This window comes from Cheilinus undulatus, linkage group 6 (genome assembly GCF_018320785.1).
Source record: "Cheilinus undulatus linkage group 6, ASM1832078v1, whole genome shotgun sequence".
Lineage (NCBI taxonomy): Eukaryota > Metazoa > Chordata > Actinopteri > Labriformes > Labridae > Cheilinus > Cheilinus undulatus.
In genome coordinates this window covers 23,534,909-23,555,595 of record NC_054870.1, presented here as the reverse complement: position 1 = coordinate 23,555,595, position 20,687 = coordinate 23,534,909, and the positions used below count along the sequence as shown (strand labels likewise).

Below are 20,687 nucleotides of genomic sequence, written 5' to 3'. Positions count from 1 at the left end.
AATTAGATTAAATCGCAATGTGGCCTGCTACTATTTTTTAATCGCAGAAGGTGCAATATTTCTTTAACCTGAAATTTGTGCCAAAATACCAGTTTACACCTTTTTTTGCAGCAGAGATGGTTTACATTGCATATCTTTTTTTTTTTTTTTTTTTTTTTAGAATAGTCTGCAAAAAATCCTACTTTCTTCGCTTGTGTACATTTTTCTTATTGAATATGAGAATGGTGTAAAATTGACCACTCCTTTCAATACAAAATTCATGTCCGATTTGCAGAATAAGTCAAGATAAGCACAGTAAGGTATCTGTTGAAAGTTACATAAGATGGGCAACTTCAGAAATAATTGCACATGGAATTGCAATTGCAATATTGTGGGAAAAAAATCGCAATCAGATTATTCTCCCAAATTGTTCAGCCCTAATCCAGACCAGTTTCCTGTGCATGACAAGTTGACAAGTTGGTTTATATAGAGCTGTCCACATTTTTGACACTTTTTGATACCATTTGGTTTAAAAAGATAAAGTATTCATCATTTTAATTTCTGATGGGGTTAAAGCAAAGATTTTAGTCATATTTTTGGCCAAAAGCTGAAACAAGAGAAATTACTGTCTGAATTTTACAACTATGTTGCCAGTGTAATATGATTGTAAAATCTGCTCAGTGTGTCAGAGATCCTGCATTTTTTTAATCAAAAACAAAGACTTTCCTAATATTGGGTGCCTAGGACTTTTGTCCCTGTTGTACTAAGTTTAAAAATAAGGAATTGTAACATCTGTAAATTAATTAGTATGCAGCGTATTTACTCCAAACCCACAAGTATGAGTTTGATTTGGGAACTTGACTCAGACCAGATATAAAGCCCTTTCTAAAGTCAGACTGTGCTTCTTTAGGTGAAAAATATGATTGTTGATGTGATTTTTCAAGTATATTAAGGAGCTTTCTTTGTATGAGAACATCTTATGAATATTTCCATCAAGCTAAATAAGGAAGTAAAGCATTGTGGGTATGGTTACGTGATTGTACCAGTGATTAACTAACCACAGCTCTACAGAAAGGTCAGAGCTCACTTGGCTAAATGTTCTGAGACTCACTGATATAGCTCCAAAAATCATTGAATTTCTAATCTGTATATTGTGTCTAATGTAAGATTGTAAGTCAGCCTGTAACAATGCTAGTGTTCATCTGCAGGGGTTCACATGACATCACAGTGCATAAAAGGCTCTGATGTGAACAAGAAATGATGCTGTCACATTATTTGTCCTGCAGGGATTGACTTGTTTACAGTGCTATGACTAGCATGTTGTTGCTGGCAGTTTTATCAGACGACACCAACATCTGCAAAAAGTAGAAAGCTGGCTTCTACTTAGCCTTTCTTTTAGGTGTGCATAGACCTCTAGAAATAAAAATAAAATCTCAGTGTTATTTGGTATATAAGTTAATGCCTAATGATGCAAAACTTTAGCATCCAGTGAACACATGTTGATTGTGTTTTGTCATCCCACAGCACGGGCAGTTGTGCAGATCAGGAGTAAAAGAAATGAACATTTTCAGTTTGACACAAAGTAAAGGATGCTTTTTATTTTAATGGCAAAGAGAAACAGCAGATAAAACTGTGGCTGCATGTATTTGTTACATGTTCCTCAGTTATTTGATCAGCCTGAGTCAGTGGTTTGACTTGTAGAACTACTGGCCATATGAATGTGTGCAGGAACTTCTTCTATTTCCTCTATTCTGCTAAAACTGTTGGAATCCAAATATAAACATGCTAAAGTCCCATCTGGTTCCACATGTCAAGAGAGGAAATGCATGTATATCCAGACAGTCTTGCTATAAAAGAAAAACCTCAGTTAACAGAACAAATACACAGATATTCTCTTCTGTAAACATTTCTGCCCTGAAATGTGTTCAGCATTAATTTCTTTATTTAAAGAATGTCAGAGATAAAAATTAACCTGCTGAACCAAAGCCTAAAACAGCAGCAACAGAACCACATCGGTTGCCCAATACAGCTGCTGCGTTTGAGCATGTGTCAGCAAGTGCCTTTGAACGCACCACAGGATGTTAGCTTAGCCACTCAGCACTGTTCCTGCACAGCCAACAAATTTATGGCTATGCTGGCCTGTACTCACTAAGTCTAAATGGCTCTCTAGCTCATGTTCAGGTGGGTTTTTTATCGTGAGTGGAGAAAAAGCAAAAGGATGGTCTGTTTGAGTCGTTTTCTTGTTCCTGAAGCCAACACATTTGCCTTGAGCTGTGTGAGAGCTCGGGTGGAGTTGAGTCTCAGTGATGGGAGGTTTCCACTTAATGATATACCCACTACCACCCATCATCACCTTGAAGACAACCACAACATGTTTCTGCATAAAACCACACCTTTTTCAAGTTACCAAAGATATCAATTTGAGAAAGCTTCATAGTCTCATAACCTTCTGAGACCTGAGCTTTTGTTTGAAATGCATTTTTAGTTTTTCCCACTTATTCAGAATAATAAGGACCTGATAAGTTTAAAGACTCAGACTTTTTCTTTTAACAGTAATTCATTTTGACTTAAAATGATGTCAAATAGCTACACAAATTCCCCTAAAGTATCAAAGAAACTACCTAAACTTTCTGTAAAAAAAATTCCTAAACACATTTTTAAATTTTCCTATAAAAGTACCTCAGATTTTCTTCAAATATTTCTCAAATGTTTCAGTGAAACTTAATCATAAAGTCTACATTTCTATAAAATATTTCCCCAAAATTTCAAGTAAATCGTCAAATGAAAAATATCCCCTAAAATCTCAAAGCAAATTCATCGAAATGTTCAAATTAATTCCCCAAGATTTGCTGTGAAAATGATCTAAAATTCCTCCTAGAATCCTAACAAATTCCCTGAAGATTTCCATAAAATTCAGCAAAATTCAAAGGACACCCCCTCTAAATACCCAGTCAAATTTCCCAAAATTCAAAACAAATGTTCCACATTTCTGAGAGAGTACCCAAAAAATTAAAAGCAAGTCTACACAAAAATGACAAACTCTACCAAACATCCCAAAAAAATCCCATGAAAATACAAAAAAAAATCCAAAATGTCCAATGATTATCTCAAAAATACATAAAAATATCCCCAAATTTCTATCAAAATAATTGAAAATTTCCAAGACATTCCAAAAATGTTAATGAAAATTTCTTGCAAATTCTACCAGCATTTCAAGTGAATTACTTAAACTTCAGTGGACATTCTGGACAATTAATTTACAGAATTCTAATATTAGAAATTATTACTCATGTACTCATGTATGCAGGGTCCTAGTTGGTTAAAATAATGTAGCTAGCTGATGACTTTGTTTGTTTGTTTTTTTTGTTTGTTTGTTTGTTTTTTTGATCAGGTACATATGACCTGCTTTTTGTCTTAAATCTTTTTATTCAAATTTGCACATGAATGTGAAACCAAATGTTCTCTTGCTTAGAGGAGGGACAGAAAACAATGGTGAGCAGTGCTGATGCCTTTATTTCTCCATGAGCTACCTTCAGAGTGATATTTTACCTTTAAACTTAAACATAGAAATGCAGTATGAGATAAATCTGCTAGGTAGATTATGCATTTATATGGCAGTTATGAATGTGTGGATGTGATGTCTGGGAAAGAACAGGTTTAAAAGTCAAACATGTCTTTTGTGTTGAGGTTTTACCTGCATGTATTTGAATGTATGTGTTAATGTGCAGTGAGTAATGAAGTTGAGGAGCACAGGAGGTTCAGAGGCAGGATGAAGAAGCCTTTTTATGGCTTTTTGTAAACTGAAACACATGTTAGCCTTATTCCTTGTACATGTATGTGTGCCCGTGGTCCGTGTGTGTGTCTTTATGGTGTCTCTTCAAAGGATCCACGCCCGGGAACCCCTCGTATCTTCTTCTCTGTTTCCCTCCATCTTTACTCTCTCTGTCTATCAAAGGAGCCATTGTAAATTCTTAGCTAATATTAGTCGCTGTGTTTGTGAGTTGAAGATAGAGCGAGGGGGGTTGTGTCGTGCATTTTAAATGACAGCATGGTTTCCTGTGGTAGAAGTTGATTTCTTTCTGCCTTCAGTGTCATTGCACACTCACAGTCAAGTTTAGTTTTAGATGTTTTAAAGGAATAGTTTTGTGAGAGTGTCTGTTGCTAATGTGATAAATGCCAACCATGCACAAAAAGGGGGTTTTCCATTACAGCCTCTCCTTCCCTGAACACCAAAGAAACTCAGGCTCATTGACTCTTGTCTTCTGCCTGATTTTATCTTCCTGTCTTACAACTGCAGTTTTCAGTGTCATTTCATCACTGCTGCAGGAAATGAGTCAAAGTGTTAGCCTCAGTGTCCTCATCAAAACTGTGAAATGGTATTTGAACACATTTTTACCACAAACTGAATTAATACTTGACTGTGTTGACTCTCGGTGAGCCAGCTCATTCCTTAAGTTCAGTGTGGTCTGCTGCTATTCTATGAATTTGGCATAGTTTAGGACTAAAAGGACATACAGCATAGTGACAGAAGTATGTTTCACTGTCATAGAAAGTTCAGTCATAGTGCAGGCCAAATAGAAACATCTGTAGCTGTAGCATATTGCAAGCAGACACATGTGCATTTGACTTCAAAGTTTGAAATCTGCCAGTGCAGCTTCAACAGCCAGAAAGCAGAACAGTAATAGTTTTGGGCTAAAACTTGTAATCACGTGACATTACTGGTTTTCTGTGCCCTTTACTAATACACAGTTTTTGTGTTAAAAAAGCAATTCGCCAGCTAGGAGCCAAAACCTTGTATCTCCAAAATCCCCACATTTTTAGGGAATGGGGGAAGAAAAACATTGCATTTTCAATAAATTTAACACTGAATGGTCATTGTCAGCACCTAATTAATGATTTTCATTGCTTTAAAATGGGTTAAACCCCACTGACAGATGAAAAGGGTGACCAATAGCTCTGAGTTATGAAAAATAGAGTTAAAATCATGATAAATGGAGATACAAGGTTTTGGTCTGACACCAGCAAATTATAAGATCATATTTCTCATATCATATTATGTAAGGATATTTATCAACTGGTCTAACCCCTTTCTACCCAACCCTGCAGAAAATATGATACATCACCACTTTTGTATTTGGACTGATGCACATTTTGCTGTTCAACCTGCTCACTCTGACTCTGCTGTTACAGTTTGCAGTTCTTATAGCCTTCACTTATAAAACATGACTTTCCAAGCCAGAGATGCACTGTTTATGACTTATATCACTGTTTTCTAAGTTACTTCTTTTGGTGTAAGACATCCACTTGGCCGACATTCTCTGTCATGTTTTTGACCATGGAAACATATCAAAGTTTGTCCAACAGGTGAATTCCCCTCTTTTCTTTGGATCAGCTTTAAGGTGTACTCAATGCCAGCATAAAAGGGATTGGACACAGCTAATAAACGTTGGCTACTGATATTCGCTCATACCACGTTATTTGCCATTGGCTGATATTTGTCAACAGGACTGATAATGGCTAATACTGATGTTAAGATGGTGCTTGTTTTTAACAGGGAATGTACTGCAATTATGTTGCACCTTTTTTTCCTTCTGGCTGCAAGGAAACAAAGAAAAAAAGTTTGTTGAGGCTAGAGATTGACTGATATTGTTTTGGTGTTTTTTTCAAGGCCAATACCAATACCATATATTTGTAGTTCACAGGACCAGTAATCAATATTGAAACTGATATTCCCTAATGGTGAACATATAAAATGTTTTAAATGTGGCAAAGTAAAATTGCATGACCAAAAAAAAATTAAGGACAATAAACATTTAGCCAGAGCTCTATCATTATGAGAAACGGCACAAAGCAAATCAGTATGCAGGAAAACAGAAAGTGATGTCATACGTTCACTGTGTTGGTGGTACCAAGGCCTAAGTGTTAATTGGCCAGTAGTCATGTGACATCTAGCCAACTGGACTGTGTCATATCAAAGACAATTGTTGAGACTGAGAGGGAAAATAAAGCCAGTGTAGAAGACGCACCTTGTAGCTGAACTATAGTAGCGCACCTTTTGATTAATTGACTTTAGCGATTATTGGTAAAATAAAATGCTGATACTGATAATTGACCAAATCCAAATATCACCATCAATAGCCGGTCCGGCCGGTAATTAGTCCAGCCGTAGTATAGATGTACTGATTGTAAAAACCAGGGCTGATACTGATAGATGTTTAGAATAATATTTCAGCCAATAACAGAAACAGATTTGGATGTTTTTTCATTTCTTCTTTTGATGTAAGTCCATCAAATGCTGAAGTTTTCTCTCATGTTTGACAACAGAACATTTCAGAGTTTGTCCCAGAGGTCACACCTTCTGCCTGATAAAACCCACTTTCTCTTAATTAGCATTCAGGTGTACTACATTGAATTGAGCCTATATACAACTAATAATTTATTACTGTTTGGGCCACAGTGTTTGCCGATGTGCTGATGTTTGTCCATGAGGCCAGTATAGCCAAAGCCAATGTTAAACTGTTACATCTGTGCATCCCTACTCCATACAGTCTGCAGCTGGAATCTTAGTCTTCCCATAAACGTTAGAACTTCGTATGAATCTAGCTAGTATAGGTTAAGTGTCAAGGTTAAGGTAAACTTTATTTTCCCCAAGGGGCAATACGTTTTACTGCCAGCAGAGAACAGATAAAACACGCAGCAATACATACACAGAATCCACAACATAAACAGGTTAACATGCAGATATAGGCCACTAAAGTTTGTGGGGAAAATCAGATCAAGGAATTAATGAGGCCAGTAGAAGCCAGAATAAATGAACTCTTACATCTTATTATTCTACATATTGGTGCCATATAACTTTGACCAGATGTGTGACTCTGATCAGCAAGGTTGGCTTTGGCATTCCTTGTGGCTCTGACTAGTGCCCTGCACAGGCCTATTATCTGGACCCGAGTCCGGCCCTGGCCCAAGGGGGTGGAGCCCCAGCCCAGCCCGGCCCAACAGGTTTTCAGAATTATCAAGCCCGAACCCGTATGAAGCCCGACTTTGTTTTTTTTTTGCGCACGCGATGCAGCAGCACACAGCAACAGCTGACCTGCATATCACAGCAATTGTGGGCCTATTAACAAATAAACACTTGTATTCTATTCTATAGTAGAACTATTAATCAATTCCGAACATGGCGACATCCAATTCAACAACAGTGAGCTGCTTAACACGGCAAACTCTGTTCTTTAAACACCACAAGAAGAACAGTCTGTTTACCTGGCATCATGCAGAAGAAGAATAGCACCCACAGTTTCAGGGGCAAGTCCAGTCCTCCTTTCTTCCATCACTCTTCCAGCTGCGCTGAAAGCACACTCGCTGCTGCTACTGCTACTGCTGGCTGGGACACGTAGAGCGGTAAGGGAGGGGGTAGAGCGGCTGCTGCGTTCAAGTGTTGCCATTTAAATTGGTTAAACACAAACACGACAGGTTAATTGGCAGGTTTAAAACAAAAGAGCTGGAGCCTGGCCCGTGTCCGAGGTGATGATATGATCATTGGCCCGAAGCCCGACCCTCAGGCTGTCGGGCTGTCAGGCCCCTTGGGCCTAGGGCTCCAGTGCAGGGCTCTAGCTCTGACTCTTTAAAGGAGGCAGGGCACTTCACAATTTGTCCTTGCAGTTGCACCACACATTTGACACATCAACACAACCTTCCTCGCCTCCAGTCTCCATTGAATGCATAGCAGGATTAAGAATTTTAAAACTGAGTTAATGATCATGCTATATATATACTGTACATGCAGGAGGGTTGGTCAGTGTACTGATTTTTTGATAAATATTTCATATGAGCATTGTCAGCCATTGCTAGCTTAATGTAAAAAAACAAGGCTCTTTTACTCAACAGTATGGGGACAGTTGAGCCAGCATTGAAGGTATCTCTTTCAGGAAGTAAAAGGTCACCGCCATGTATTTAGCTGCCTGCCAACACTATCGTGGCCTTTAAATCTGCAGGCTTTTTAGTTTACCATGTGCTGTATCTTTTTTAGGCATCAGTGCTCAAACAGCTTGTTTATGATAATGTCATGAAAATCTTCTGGCTGTTAATATAAAAATAGGCACAAAGTCTTATATAGATCAACCTTTGCTCATGACAAAAAGTTTAAGTTTCAGTGTGTTACTTTTGGAGGAAATCATTGGCACGAATTGAAAATGATTACGTTTAAAAGGATGAAGCATTTTTAGGTTTAGGTTTTACCATGAGACTGAGTTCTGGTACAAAGCTGCACAAATCCAAAGAACTGTTAGATTGTACAGGCGTTTGTCCTGCAGTGTCATGCATGCAGACTCCAGAGGTGATAATTGACTCAGGAACTAACTGAAGCTGAATGTTAAGTTGAACATCACAATAAGGAAACAAGAAGGAGACATGATAATCTATTGTAAGGTGAGAGTGATGAGCTGTTCAAAATAAAATGGTCATTGGTAGGAGGAGAATATCAAAATGAGGCGTAGCTGAGATGAAGAATTATCATCATCCTGGCAACCGGATGGCTGCGGTGCCAGAGCCGCGTGGTGACTTCCTGTTTGTCAGCAGCATACAGGAAGTAAGAGGCCCTTAGAGGATGGTCTGACTGTGTGTGTGACTCAAAGTGAAGCGAAGGGCTGAGCTGCTTGAGTATTTGTGTGGAGGAAAACTGACTTAATTAGAGTCAATTTTAATATTTCCTCGTGTTTGGAAAGGGCTTGAAATGCTAGTTGCGCTCATGTCAAGGTTTTTTTTCAGTATTCTACCTGCCCTGACCTCTGAATCCTCTGCAGTCAGGAAAAACAAATCAACTTGTGCAATATAACTGATGCTACAGGCCTCTGATTTTAGCTTGGGTTCTTTTTAAGCGTATATTACTTATATTCACATTCACAGCAATCATTGTGAACAGATGTCATGGAATGGAAGATATTATATAGGCATCTAATCACAGTTTAAATTTTATAATAAATCTCTGGTGCTTTTAAATCTATCAATGTAAACTTTGCACTATTTTCAGTAGAGACGCACCAAAACATCTACAGGGAAGCCTCAAGTATTTGCGTGTTTACCAAACCATACAGCTCAGATGGGGAAGTGCTGACTTTTTCACATCAAAGACTTTCCTTATTAGTGTATATATGAAGTTTATGGCATGATTATTGCAGGTTGGGCTTTATAACCAGTGTTTTTCTATGCAGATGCAGAAGCCTTGAAAGTCATTCTTAGATATGTTTTTCAAAGTTTATAAGCATGACATTTATATCCCTTAAGATAAGATATTCCTTTATTAGTCTCGCAAGGGGAAATGTATCTGCAGTTGTTTTGCATCATCTTGTTTAGGTCTGAGCCTATTTTTCTGGCTTAATGAGGCATGTTGACAGATTCTGCTTATATGTCAGTTGCACTCAGATTTGAATTGAATATTGAGGTTCCACACCAAAAAGTGAGGTAAACTATCATGCCAGTTATTCCATTTCTTTAGTAATAATAGTGACATTTACACAGTACAGCACAAAACACACCATATCTGTCTTGTCCACCTTAACTATGAGATGGTTTTTAAGAGGATCCTTGTACAAAAAGGTAGTAATGGCAGCATGTTTTAAAGCCTTGTTTGGGGGAACTTAATACTCAACTTCCTGTTGATGACTTTTATTACAGGTTTGTCATTTCCTGTATGCTGACTATCAGCTGATCTACTTTTTTTGTATACGGTTAAATTATGGTTATGAATTGAGGTGATGGGAGCCCCTTCAACTATCTAAACTACCTTCCTCCAGTCTCGTGAGCCCTCAGTCTGCTGCTTTCAGTTCATTTTGTGTTTTTGTCCATTTGACTTAAATGTGTGTGTTATCTGTCCTCCAGGGTGCAGCGCCCAGTGCAGATAGAGTAAAGTGGAGAGAGGAAGATGCCAGCCCCACCTCCCCCACCACCCCCAGGGCCTCCCCCTCCTCCCACCTTTGCTGTTGTAAGTCATCCTTCTGTCTTTCTGTTTGGCTGCTCATTGTACTTTGCTTCTCACGAGAGACATCATGTGGATAGAATATGGGATATCACAGTTTTATCTACATTCTAATTCTCTGACATGGTTTGAAATATTTGACCAAAAAAGTTAAGTGTTTTCTGTGTGCATGTTTGTGTTTCAGGCCAATACAGAGAAGCCATCTCTAAACCGCTCTGAGCAGCAAGGAAGGAATGCTCTGCTGGGCGACATTTGTAAAGGAGCCAGATTAAAGAAAACTGTTACCAATGACCGCAGTGCACCTGTACTGGATAGTAAGTCAAAGCTTCTGTAATAACACTCATCATGTTTACTATACTCATCATCAGTACTATTTGCAGAGACGATGGTTGGACCTGGAGACACACGAGAAGATTTTTAAAATCTTAACCAATTTGAACATTTATTTGACCTTCCACGTGATGCTAAAATCTTAAATCTCAAAATCTTAAATCTCATATGTTAGGTACCTGGTTATCCACTGTGGTAGCAATTTCTGTCCAATTCCACTGCTTGTTCGACTGTGTTGTTTTACAGAATGTTACCATAGAATGTGTTTTACAAAAACTTGTGTCATTGCCACAAATCAACCAGTCGATCTTACATTTCTGGTGTCCATGTAATTTTATGATTCACATTTGCTGTCGATGCCGTGGCCATTTTTGTGCTTCCTTCTTCAGTAAGCTTGCTTCGTGATTGGCTTTTCTTCTGCTGTGTTCCCACCATGCAACAGGATTTCTGATCAGAAATATTAAACATGTTATACATAAGGATGACATTATTAGCCCCCTATTAAAATGTAGTTCTTTAAGTATTTCCCAAGTGCTGTTAAACAAAGCAAAACATTTTAACACGGCTTTTCCAAACATCCTAGTTTTATTTTGGGTGCTACATCATTTTAACTTGGACGCAGAACCAAAATTATTTCACGATAACCAAAAACAATCAGGGTCTAAACTATTATTCATCAAGTCTCAGACATATCTCCTGAGGAATCCCAGCCCATTCTTTTTTGGCTGATCTCCTGAGCTCCTCTAGATTTGATGGCCTTCTAGCATGGACCTTGATCCTCAGTTCATCTCGCAAATTTCCAAAGGGGTTCAAGTAAGGTTTTTTGTGTAGGCCAATAACGTTCACTTTGGTCTTCTGGAGGTAGTTCTTCCCCAGGAACCATGTATGTTTTGGGTAATTGTGGTGTGGGAAAGAAAGTTAGGATTCCTTCCACCTCTAAGTGATTCCTTGTTCCAAACGCACTGAAGCAGCTCCACAGCATAATACTGTACTCCCACCGCAGTGTTTCACTGTGGGGACGGTGTTCTTTTGGTTACGCTCCTCTCCTTTCGTTCTCCAAATGTAAGCAATAAATCTATGACCAAAGAGCTCTAGTATTGTCTTATTTGACAAAGGACACACTTCCAGCATGCATGATCTATCTCCAGGTTGTCAGGCTTGAAGGTGTCTCTTCTGCAGATATGGAGTTTTTCTCAGTTTGCAGCCTCACATTCCCTACATTTCATTACTTGGCTAAGTCCTTCACTAGTGTCTTGGCAGTTCTGGGGTCTTTAGACATAGCTCTCACTAGTTTTCCTTCCAGATTCTTTGAAATCTTTCTCTTTCTACCTCTGCCAGGCTTGTTCTGGACTCTGAGGCTCTCATTGAATTTCTTCATGATATTTCTCATGCCAGTTCTTGACTTTGGAAACTTTAGATTCTTCTCCTGCTTTGTGAGCATCAGTGATTCTTTTTTTCTCAAGTCTAAGCTGATTTATTTTGGATATCTCAAATCCTTACTCTAGTTTCTATACTGTGTGTAAACCAGAGGATAACTGTCAGTTTTAACTTGATTTTACAAGCTTTGAGCATTACAAAGTCAAAAGTCATCATTGCACAACAGTGGTATGTGCTATGGCTCAACTACAAAAAGTCAGTTGTAAAGGGGGCTAATAATTTTGACCCTGGTAGGTTTTGTAAAATAATTTTGTTTCTTTGTGCAAAGTAAGAAAATTTAAGCGTCCAAACTTAAACTAGGAGGAGCTGTGTTAAGAATGTCTCGCTCTGTTTAACAGCACATGGAAAATACTTGGGAAAAAATTGAATTTTTAAGGGGCTTATCATTTTGTCCTCATCTGTAAATATTTACAGTATCATTTAAGGGCAGCTCCGATCACCTTCAGGATCAGGGAGGGTAAAATCACAATAAACACACCACAGGAAAATCTGGCAAGATAGTATTTGGGACCATCAGATGGCAAATTAGCATATAGTTTTTAAGATTTATTTTGTGGGCTTTTTGTGCCTTTATTGATAGAGGAGAGCAGTGGATATAATCTGAAACAGGGATGAGACTTGTGGAGAGACATACAGGAATGGGCCAGAGGCTGAATTTGAACCCAGGCCACCCACTTACATGGGATGTGCTTTAAACCACAAGGCCATCTGCGCTCCAACAAATTGGCATATCTTGTAGTCTGTGCCCTGCTGTAGTGTGTAGCCATGTTATCCACATGGACTTCATTATAAAAAAGAAAAAGAGGAAATTATATGAAAGAAGTCATTTTGAAAAAAAAACGTACTAAGCGAATACCATAGCAGCCTGTCCTAAAGAAAAAAATGCTTAAGAATGCCTGTAGAGGTGGAGAGGTGAAGAAGAACTTGATGGCCCTTGTTGGCCCTTGTTGGCCCAGATACCTACATCATATCTTATTATAAATCTGCAAAGAAACAGGGTATACATTTTTTTTCTTTTTTTTTTTCTTTAGAACCCAAAGGAGGAGGAGGGGGTGGAGGAGGAGGAGGAGGAGGAGGAGGAGGAGGAGGAGGTGGTGGTGGTGGCGGAGGAGGAAGTTTTGGCGGTGGGGCTCCCAGTGGTTTAGGAGGCCTGTTTGCAGGAGGGATGCCAAAACTAAGGTCTGCAGCAAACAGAGACTCCAATGGTAAGAAAGCATCTGAAACTGTTTAAAGGTGTGACTGTGAATGGTCGTGTGATATTGTCTTTCAGCTCTGTTGGCTATAGATAAGCTGCGCAGAGAAAGGTAACCAGAGGTCCTGGAAAACCTAGAAAAATAGAACATATCCTGTAGAATATTAAGCTTTCATTAAATTAAAATACTTTATACATTCTCCCTATTTCATATCTGATGACATTCATTTGAGATTGCTCTGTAAAATTTTCCTTTGAAAAGGCTAAATAATACCTGTCTGTATACTAGCTACACTGTATACTGATGCAGACTGGTTCATATCTGACTTCTATTTTAGCCACTTAAAAATCCTACATAAAAAAAAATAATTCAGTTTTTGTGTATATGTGGATATTTTCTGGACTTTTTCTGAACATAAACAGCATTTAACTCATTATAGATTAAGATGAAGTGGTGAGAATATCCACAAATACTGTGCACACTTTAGATTAGGCATTTTTCATGGTGGGCTCTTTTAGTGGCTAGAGTAGGTTTTGGAGTGGTACTAACTAAGCTCTGTGTAGAAACTGACTGGCTCCTCTAAACAGGAATGGTACTGATGTCCTGCCAAAACAATTTTTCAATTGCTGTATCACCCCTCCAGACTCAGCTCCCAGCCGAGGGTCCATACTCCCCCCAGGAGGTCGTACTTGTGCACCCGTCCCCTTTGGTGGAGGTGGCAGTGGAGGTCCACCTAAACTCCCAGGAGCCCCTGCTGGTGTCCGTAATACTGCCCCTGACCTTCCTAAGGGCCGACCAAATTTTTCATTCAGACAGGACACTCCTGGGGGCCCTCCTCCCGTGCCAAATACACCCAGACCAAACCAAGGCTTCCAGTCTCGTGGGGGCCCACCTCCACCATCACTCCCTTCAGGACCCCGGCCAACACCAGCTGCCTCTCCTAGCGTTCCACCAGGAAGGCTTGGACATCTCCCACCTCCCCCTGGAGGCTCCTTGCATGGACCCAAACCAGGATTCTCTTCACCACCTCCACCTCCTCCAAACAGCAGCAGACCTTCTTTGCCACCCACTCCCGGAGGGAGGCCTCCAGTTCCTGATGACCGGCCCCCACCTCCACCTGCCCCAGTGGGAGTTCATCGGCCATCTATACCCCGTGATTTTCCACCTCCTCCTCCATGTATTAACTCCAAACCATCTTCTGTCTCCTCCTCCCCTGCTTCTCGCTCTACACCTGGGGGAGGAGCACCGCCTCTACCACCAAGCCGACCAGGCCCTCCTCCTCTCCCACCCTCCCCAGCTGGAGGAGAGGACCACAGCACCCCTCGTCTGCCCCAGCGGAACAGTTCACTCAACAGGTATGATAAATATGCTCCTAAATAGCCCTCTATCAGAGTCAGACACTGGTGGATGTTCTTGATGTATGAACAAACTTTAAAAGTAGAGCAGAGTTTGCATAGATTAATATCTTATAGCTGCTTAATGTTCCTGTAGGTCTCACAACATGTAAACTTACTTATTTGGTTTCCCCTTAAAAGCATAGTTCTTTTTTTAAAGCTTGTTCAAAGACAAGTAAGTTTTTGTTTTGATTGCTACTCCCTGAGGAGCTGATTTAGGAAATATGTGTCCCAGATGAATTCACTCTGTGAATTTAAACACTTTGAAAATTGGATGAGGTTTGCAAAGTAATTTTCACTTGATCTTTATAAATTGAATATGGATACATAATATTGATTAAGACTCTGTTTCTTTTCACAGTCATGCTCCAGCTTCTTCACATAGTCGGGGGGGACCTCTCCCTCCTCCACCAAATGAGAGACCACCATCTCTTCATGGAAGGAATCAATCCTCAGCACGTACAGGTGAACAGCCTTGACTGATACTCTGACCATTTAATTATTGCTGCCTATAAACCAAATTAACAAGATCAGAAATACTTCAGAAACAGTGTTTGCTTTCTTTGCAAAATAATGGTCACATTCTGTGCTTTAAATTTGCATTTCAGGTTATTTATTCTGTATCAACTAGATCACCTGCTAACATTTTCAATTTGTATTTCTTCTTCCAAAGGGCCTCTTCCTCCCCCTCCTCCCTCAGGTCGTAACATTGGTGGGGGCAGTGTTAGGTCAGCACCGGCTCCTTCTCCTATTGGGCGGCCAGGCCCAGAGCCCCCTCGTGGATCTGGCAGCAGACCTCCCCTCCCTCCAGACAGGCCAGGGACAGGAGGGCCCCCTCCTCCTCCTCCACCCATAGGAAATGGTTTCCAAAACTCTCACCACAACCAGATACAGGGTGAGTAAATCTGCTAAGGTGATAGTTTGATTAATTTAAGAACTGATAAACTCATTTGTCAGGAAATTGGGAACAATGCAATCTATGGGGAAGAAAAACAAAAATAATTTTATTTCATCAGTAAAAAGTGTAGAAAACTAACAATGTCTACTAGTGTTTAAGTACATACAGGATAATGAGGGAGAAAAATCCCTATCATTCAGCAAAAAAGTAAGACTGATATATAAATTCGTGGGTGCCAGAAGTAGCTTTGAGGGCAGACAATTTTGCTGCCCTCAGTGTTGATTTTAGCACGAGTTTCCAATGTGTTCAGCTTAGGAAGAAACCCGCTGACCTCCTTTCAGAGTTGTTTTTATTCCACTGAGCCAAAGTTTGATTTAGAAAGCAACGGGAACTAGAAGGGACAAGGGATCCTAAATGTCATGTAGAGGAAGAATATGACACTTTTAAATACATCCTTTGGTAAGAAAACACATTGTTTGTGTGCAAATTCTTATAAAGCCCTAAATAATAACAAGTAATCAAAGGGTGTTGAAAGGAAACACATTAGTATTTCCACTTATGATTTGATTTTTTGATATTGTGATGTTGTTGTCTATATAAAATGTACTTATGGTTGAATATGGTAATAGTAAGGTCTAGATATTTTTTATCATAAAGGTTTATACCTACTTACTCTAATTTTTATGTACAATGAATGGATAATAAGTTTATTTAACTGTTGTTGCTGGATAGATATTGAGCAGTTGTCAGATAGCAGAAAAATAGACCATTATGGATCATTTATTTAATTTAATGTCATGTCAAATGTATGTAATTTCTTTTTAGATTTGAATAGGAACAAAACATGTCATTGACTTAAACAGATACAGTGCCCATAAAAAGTATTCACCCCTTGGATATTTTACCCTTTTTTATTTAGAATTTGGTCATGTTCTATATAATTTGGCTTTTTTACTCTTTAATGTCAAACTGAAAACAGATTTCTACAAGCAATGCCAATTAAATAAAAATGTGTAATGTAAATTATGTGCTTGCATAAATATTTACCCCCTTAAAGTCAGTATTTAGTAGATGCATCTTTGGCTGCAATTGCAGCACTAAGTAAATGTGGATAGGTCTCAGTCAGACTTGAACATCTGGACACTGCAATTTTACTTCATACTTGCTCTGTCAGGTTGCATGGGGGTCGCGTATAAACAGCCTTTTTGAAATCCAGCCACAATTTCTCTGTTGGATTGAGATCTGGGCTTTGACTCTGCCACTACAGAACATTCACTTTATTTCTTTAAACCATTTCTGTCTAGCTTTCACTGTATGCTTCTGGTCATTGTCTTGCTGGAAAATACATCTTTTCCCAAGCTGTAGTTCTCTTGCAGACTGAATAAGATTGCACTCCAGGATTTTCATATTTTGCTACATTTATCATACTTTCTGTCTTTACAAGACTTTCAGGGCCAGCTGCTGAGAAGCATCCCCACAGCATGATGCTACTTCTCTGTGGGCATGGTGTGTTTGTGGTGATGTGCAGTGTTTGGTGCCTGCCAAACACAGCGTCTTGTCTGATGGCCAAAAAACTTCTCACCACACCAAAGAACTTTCGTCCACTTGACCATGGAGTCTCCCATAAGCATTTTGGCGAACTCTTGTCAAGATTTAATGAGTTTTCTTCAACAGTTTTCTCTTTGCCACTCTCCCATTAAGCTTTGACTGGTGAAGAACCTGGGCAACAGTTGTTGTATGCAGTTTCTCCCATCTCAGCTGCTGAAGCTTCTTACTCCTTCAGAGTAGTCAATAGGTGTCTTGGTGTCCTCTCTCACTAGTGTCCTTCTTGCACAGTCACTCAGTTTATGGTCAGGACAGCCTGATCTATGCAGATTTACAAATTTGCCATAATCTTCCCATTTCTTGATGATGTATTTAACTGAACTCCAGGGGATGTTCAGTGCCTTGGAATTTTGTTTTTCAGTCCCCTTAACATAACTTACCATGACTTAACATAACTTTATTTCTGAGTTGCTTGGAGTGCTCTTTGGTCTAAATGGTGTAATGGTAGCAAGGAATACTGATTAACCAGTTACAGACCTTTGAGACGCAGGTGTTTTTACTAAAATCACTTGAGACGCATTCACTGACTTCACTGACTGGACTTCTGTCGAATTAGGTCAGTCACTTTAAAGGGGGTGAATATTTATGTAGTCACTTACAGTATTTTACCTTAAGTACTTTTTATTAAAATTTTAATGTCAAAGTGAGAACAGATTTCTATTTTTTTTTGTTTGTTTGTTTTTTTGGTAAAAAAAAAAAGCCAAATTATTTTGACCATGATTGATTTATAAAATCAATAAAAAGGTAGGACATCCAAGTGGGTGAGTTCTTTTTAAAGGCAGTGTATGTGTAAAATCTTAATTTCTTCTGTAGTAAGCAACAATAGATCTTACATCAAAAGAAAAACGGTAAACATCCTGAGATGCAAGGCTAGACATAAAAGAACCCAGTTTGATGTGAGAAACAAACCCACTGCCCTTCTTTCATGTTGATGTACGTGTTCAGAGAGCTTGTATTATGTTTTTTTTTTTTTTTGAGCCCGATAGGAAACCCCTTACTTTACTTTTCTCTGTTTATTTACAGATGAGTGGGAGAGTCGATTCAACTTCCATCCCGTGTCTGACCTTCCTCCACCTGAGCCCTACGTCCCCTCTCAGAAAACCTACCCAAGCAAGATCGCCAAGAATGACAGCAGAGGTCAGTCTGGCACGCACAAATACATGCTCTAAAACTCCAGTCTTTGGCTGGTTTTAGCTTTACTTTGACAGGCTTGATGAAGTTGCAACAAAAAGAACAGTCACTTGACAACTCAGATAGAAAAGATAACAATAACAACAAGACCAGTAGCATAACAATAACAGAATACACATAATCTCCAGTTTAAATCACTGTGATAGGCAAGAATCTACTCAAACGTTTATCCCTGTTGAAAACTATTTAGTGTGACATGTGTTTTTGATATAATCAAACAAAACATGCAATACCTTTTTGGAAAGAGAAAGAGTGCTTATTAAATGTACTAAGATATAATAAATGGCTAACAATAATTACTGATGCTGATTAATACTTATCAAAAGATGTAACTCCCTGTGCCTGTATTTTGTTTAATTTTCTTCAAATTGGGCATATTTTCCATTTTCATTTAGCAACCTTTTAAAACCGATCCTAGAGATGCAGAGAGATTTTTAAAGATACACTTTGAGATAAAAATCTGGACAGTAAACTCTGAGGCAAATGCAGAGAAACAGTGCCACCTGGTGGAGGATATATCCTCTGGAAAGCTAAGTAAAATGCTAACATCTCATATTTTTTCCCCTCTTAGGTCCTGGTAAAAAGGAAAGAGGAGCTCCTCCTCTTCCTCCCATACCAAGGTGAAGAAAAGATTGCATTAAGCACAACTCCTGGAACTTCTCTCTGTTTCCTCAAACTCTCCCTTTCTCACTGCCTGCTCAATGTGCTTTTATCTGTGGCATGAGGTTCATCTCAGGACTGTAAAATGTATGATGGACCTGAAGAATGGTTGACCAAGTAAAAGGACAAACTCCCACAAAATGTGCCTCTGCAGCAGCATTTGATGACTGAGGCATGTTTTTATTCATGTGCACCATGCCTTAATAATAGCAAAAAATTATTTTAAGGTTACATCAAAACTGTTTCTGTGAGACTGAACACCCATAAAGAGCATTTTTAACAACCTTATCTCATTTGTTTCATAAAATCAAACACCTTTTACATTGTTTGATACCACTGATGCTGTATTTCTTTATTCTTGCAAGATTTTTATCTCCTCAAACAGCTGCATTTTTAGAAAACTAGCTGTCCCTACAAATTAACCAGCATTTTGCAGCCTTTTGGAAATACGCCAACAGTAGAGTCCCTGAGCTTCTAATGTCGCCTTTTGCTAATGTGTTTACAGGATTTGTTTCTCTTTTGGTACACTGCACTTTCTTTGTGCTTTTTCCTAGCCTGGTTTGTAATTCCAGGCTGCTTTAAAGAGTTACAGGAATTACCCTTAAGTGCCTTGAATTGTGTGAGTATGCTAGTTCAGATGAATTTGATGACCTCTACTGATGTAAATGGAAAAATAATACAGGAGATGTATTGCCTTACACCCCATATCATGGTGTTTTGATACCAGCATCATTTTGTAAGAAAAATCAAACCAAACAAACTAAAATGACCAAAAACCTCTTGCCTCCACTGCTTGATCAGGTGATTTGCGGGTGTTTTGATTTGCCAAAGCCACATGTGCCTTCACACCCCAGATACTTACATCTGAGCATTTGTATTGCAACCACTGAGCGGTACTTTTATTTTGATTGTAAAATGTGCATTTAATGTGTCTGACGGAGATGTTTTAAATGACATTGTATGGTGTTATGGCAGCATTGGTTTACAATCAGTATGTTTTTTTTAGTTTGTTAAAGCTGCCTTGATATGTTGTGAAGGACCTGTGTGTGTATCTGTTTGGTTTAATCAAGTGATAAAGAAGGACTGTACTGTTTTAAGTTATGTGTATAAACTGTGCAGTATTATGTTTGTTTTTCTTGCTTTACCCAGCACTGCTTGAATATCCTTTTGTATCAAGATGTATTATCAAGTGCTGGTCAGAGAAACATAATCTTAAAGACAATCATAGGGAAGTAAACATATTTACATAAATAAATAAATAAATGCTTTAAGATATGTGCTTTATATTTACTTTTATTTGAATTTTTAAAGAATGTTGATATTTCTGAAAGAAAAAAAAAACTTCTCCTGATTACAGACAAGATGATGAATTGTAAAGTGATTGCTCAAAGGTAATGATTTGTTATGGATTGTCAGATGAACTATGCATTATTTGCATGTTTGTGCAATAAAGCTGGACAATACTTTGATAATACAATGTGTCATGATATATGAGAGAGGCTTTTATTTTGTATATGCTGGACCTTGCATTGGTCCATTGGTTCCCAACCTGGGGTCCAGGCCCTTTTGAAGGGGGCAGAGATTTCAAAAGAGGGTAGGGCTCTGTCTTCTCTGAGGTTGTTAAAATTAGATATATTTGCTAAATGCATTAAAAAAAACATAGTTCAAACTAAGGTGTTTTGGTGGGAACACTTGTATGTAGGGCTGTTTTGTCTGGATTTAAACAACAGATTTTTTTTTCAATTGGTGTTAATTTTTCACAGCAATGCATCACTGTTTTCATGCTGGGTCTATGGGGCCTCAGCTAATTTTAGATGGAGGAAAAAAGGTTGGGAATCACTGCATTAGTATATATTTTAGGAATAAGTCTTGATTTTCTGTGTAGGAATCAGATTAATTTATGTAACTTAGAATGGATCATTTCTGAGGTCAAAATTTCCGGTCTTTAGGGTTTTTTTCAAACATGTGTGTTTTACCTATTAACTAGTCTGAACAGCTGTCATTATTTTCCTGATATCATCTTAATT

The 20,687-nt window shown here is 38.7% G+C and overlaps 1 protein-coding gene across 2 annotated transcripts in view; it reads left to right on the top strand.

The window, feature by feature from the left end:
- Positions 1-20,120, top strand: part of wipf1b (WAS/WASL interacting protein family, member 1b) — a 33,112-nt gene extending 12,992 nt beyond the window's left edge. For both annotated transcript variants that reach the window (XM_041790110.1, XM_041790109.1), the window contains 8 exons: positions 9,856-9,958; positions 10,137-10,266; positions 12,751-12,924; positions 13,556-14,267; positions 14,668-14,771; positions 14,980-15,201; positions 17,833-17,946; positions 18,572-20,120. In XM_041790110.1, the coding sequence (XP_041646044.1) occupies positions 9,899-9,958; positions 10,137-10,266; positions 12,751-12,924; positions 13,556-14,267; positions 14,668-14,771; positions 14,980-15,201; positions 17,833-17,946; positions 18,572-18,624 (1,569 nt within the window). In that variant the 5' untranslated portion in view covers positions 9,856-9,898 and the 3' untranslated portion in view covers positions 18,625-20,120. The remainder of the gene's footprint in view (positions 1-9,855; positions 9,959-10,136; positions 10,267-12,750; positions 12,925-13,555; positions 14,268-14,667; positions 14,772-14,979; positions 15,202-17,832; positions 17,947-18,571) is intronic.
- The last annotated feature ends 567 nt before the right edge of the window (positions 20,121-20,687 follow it).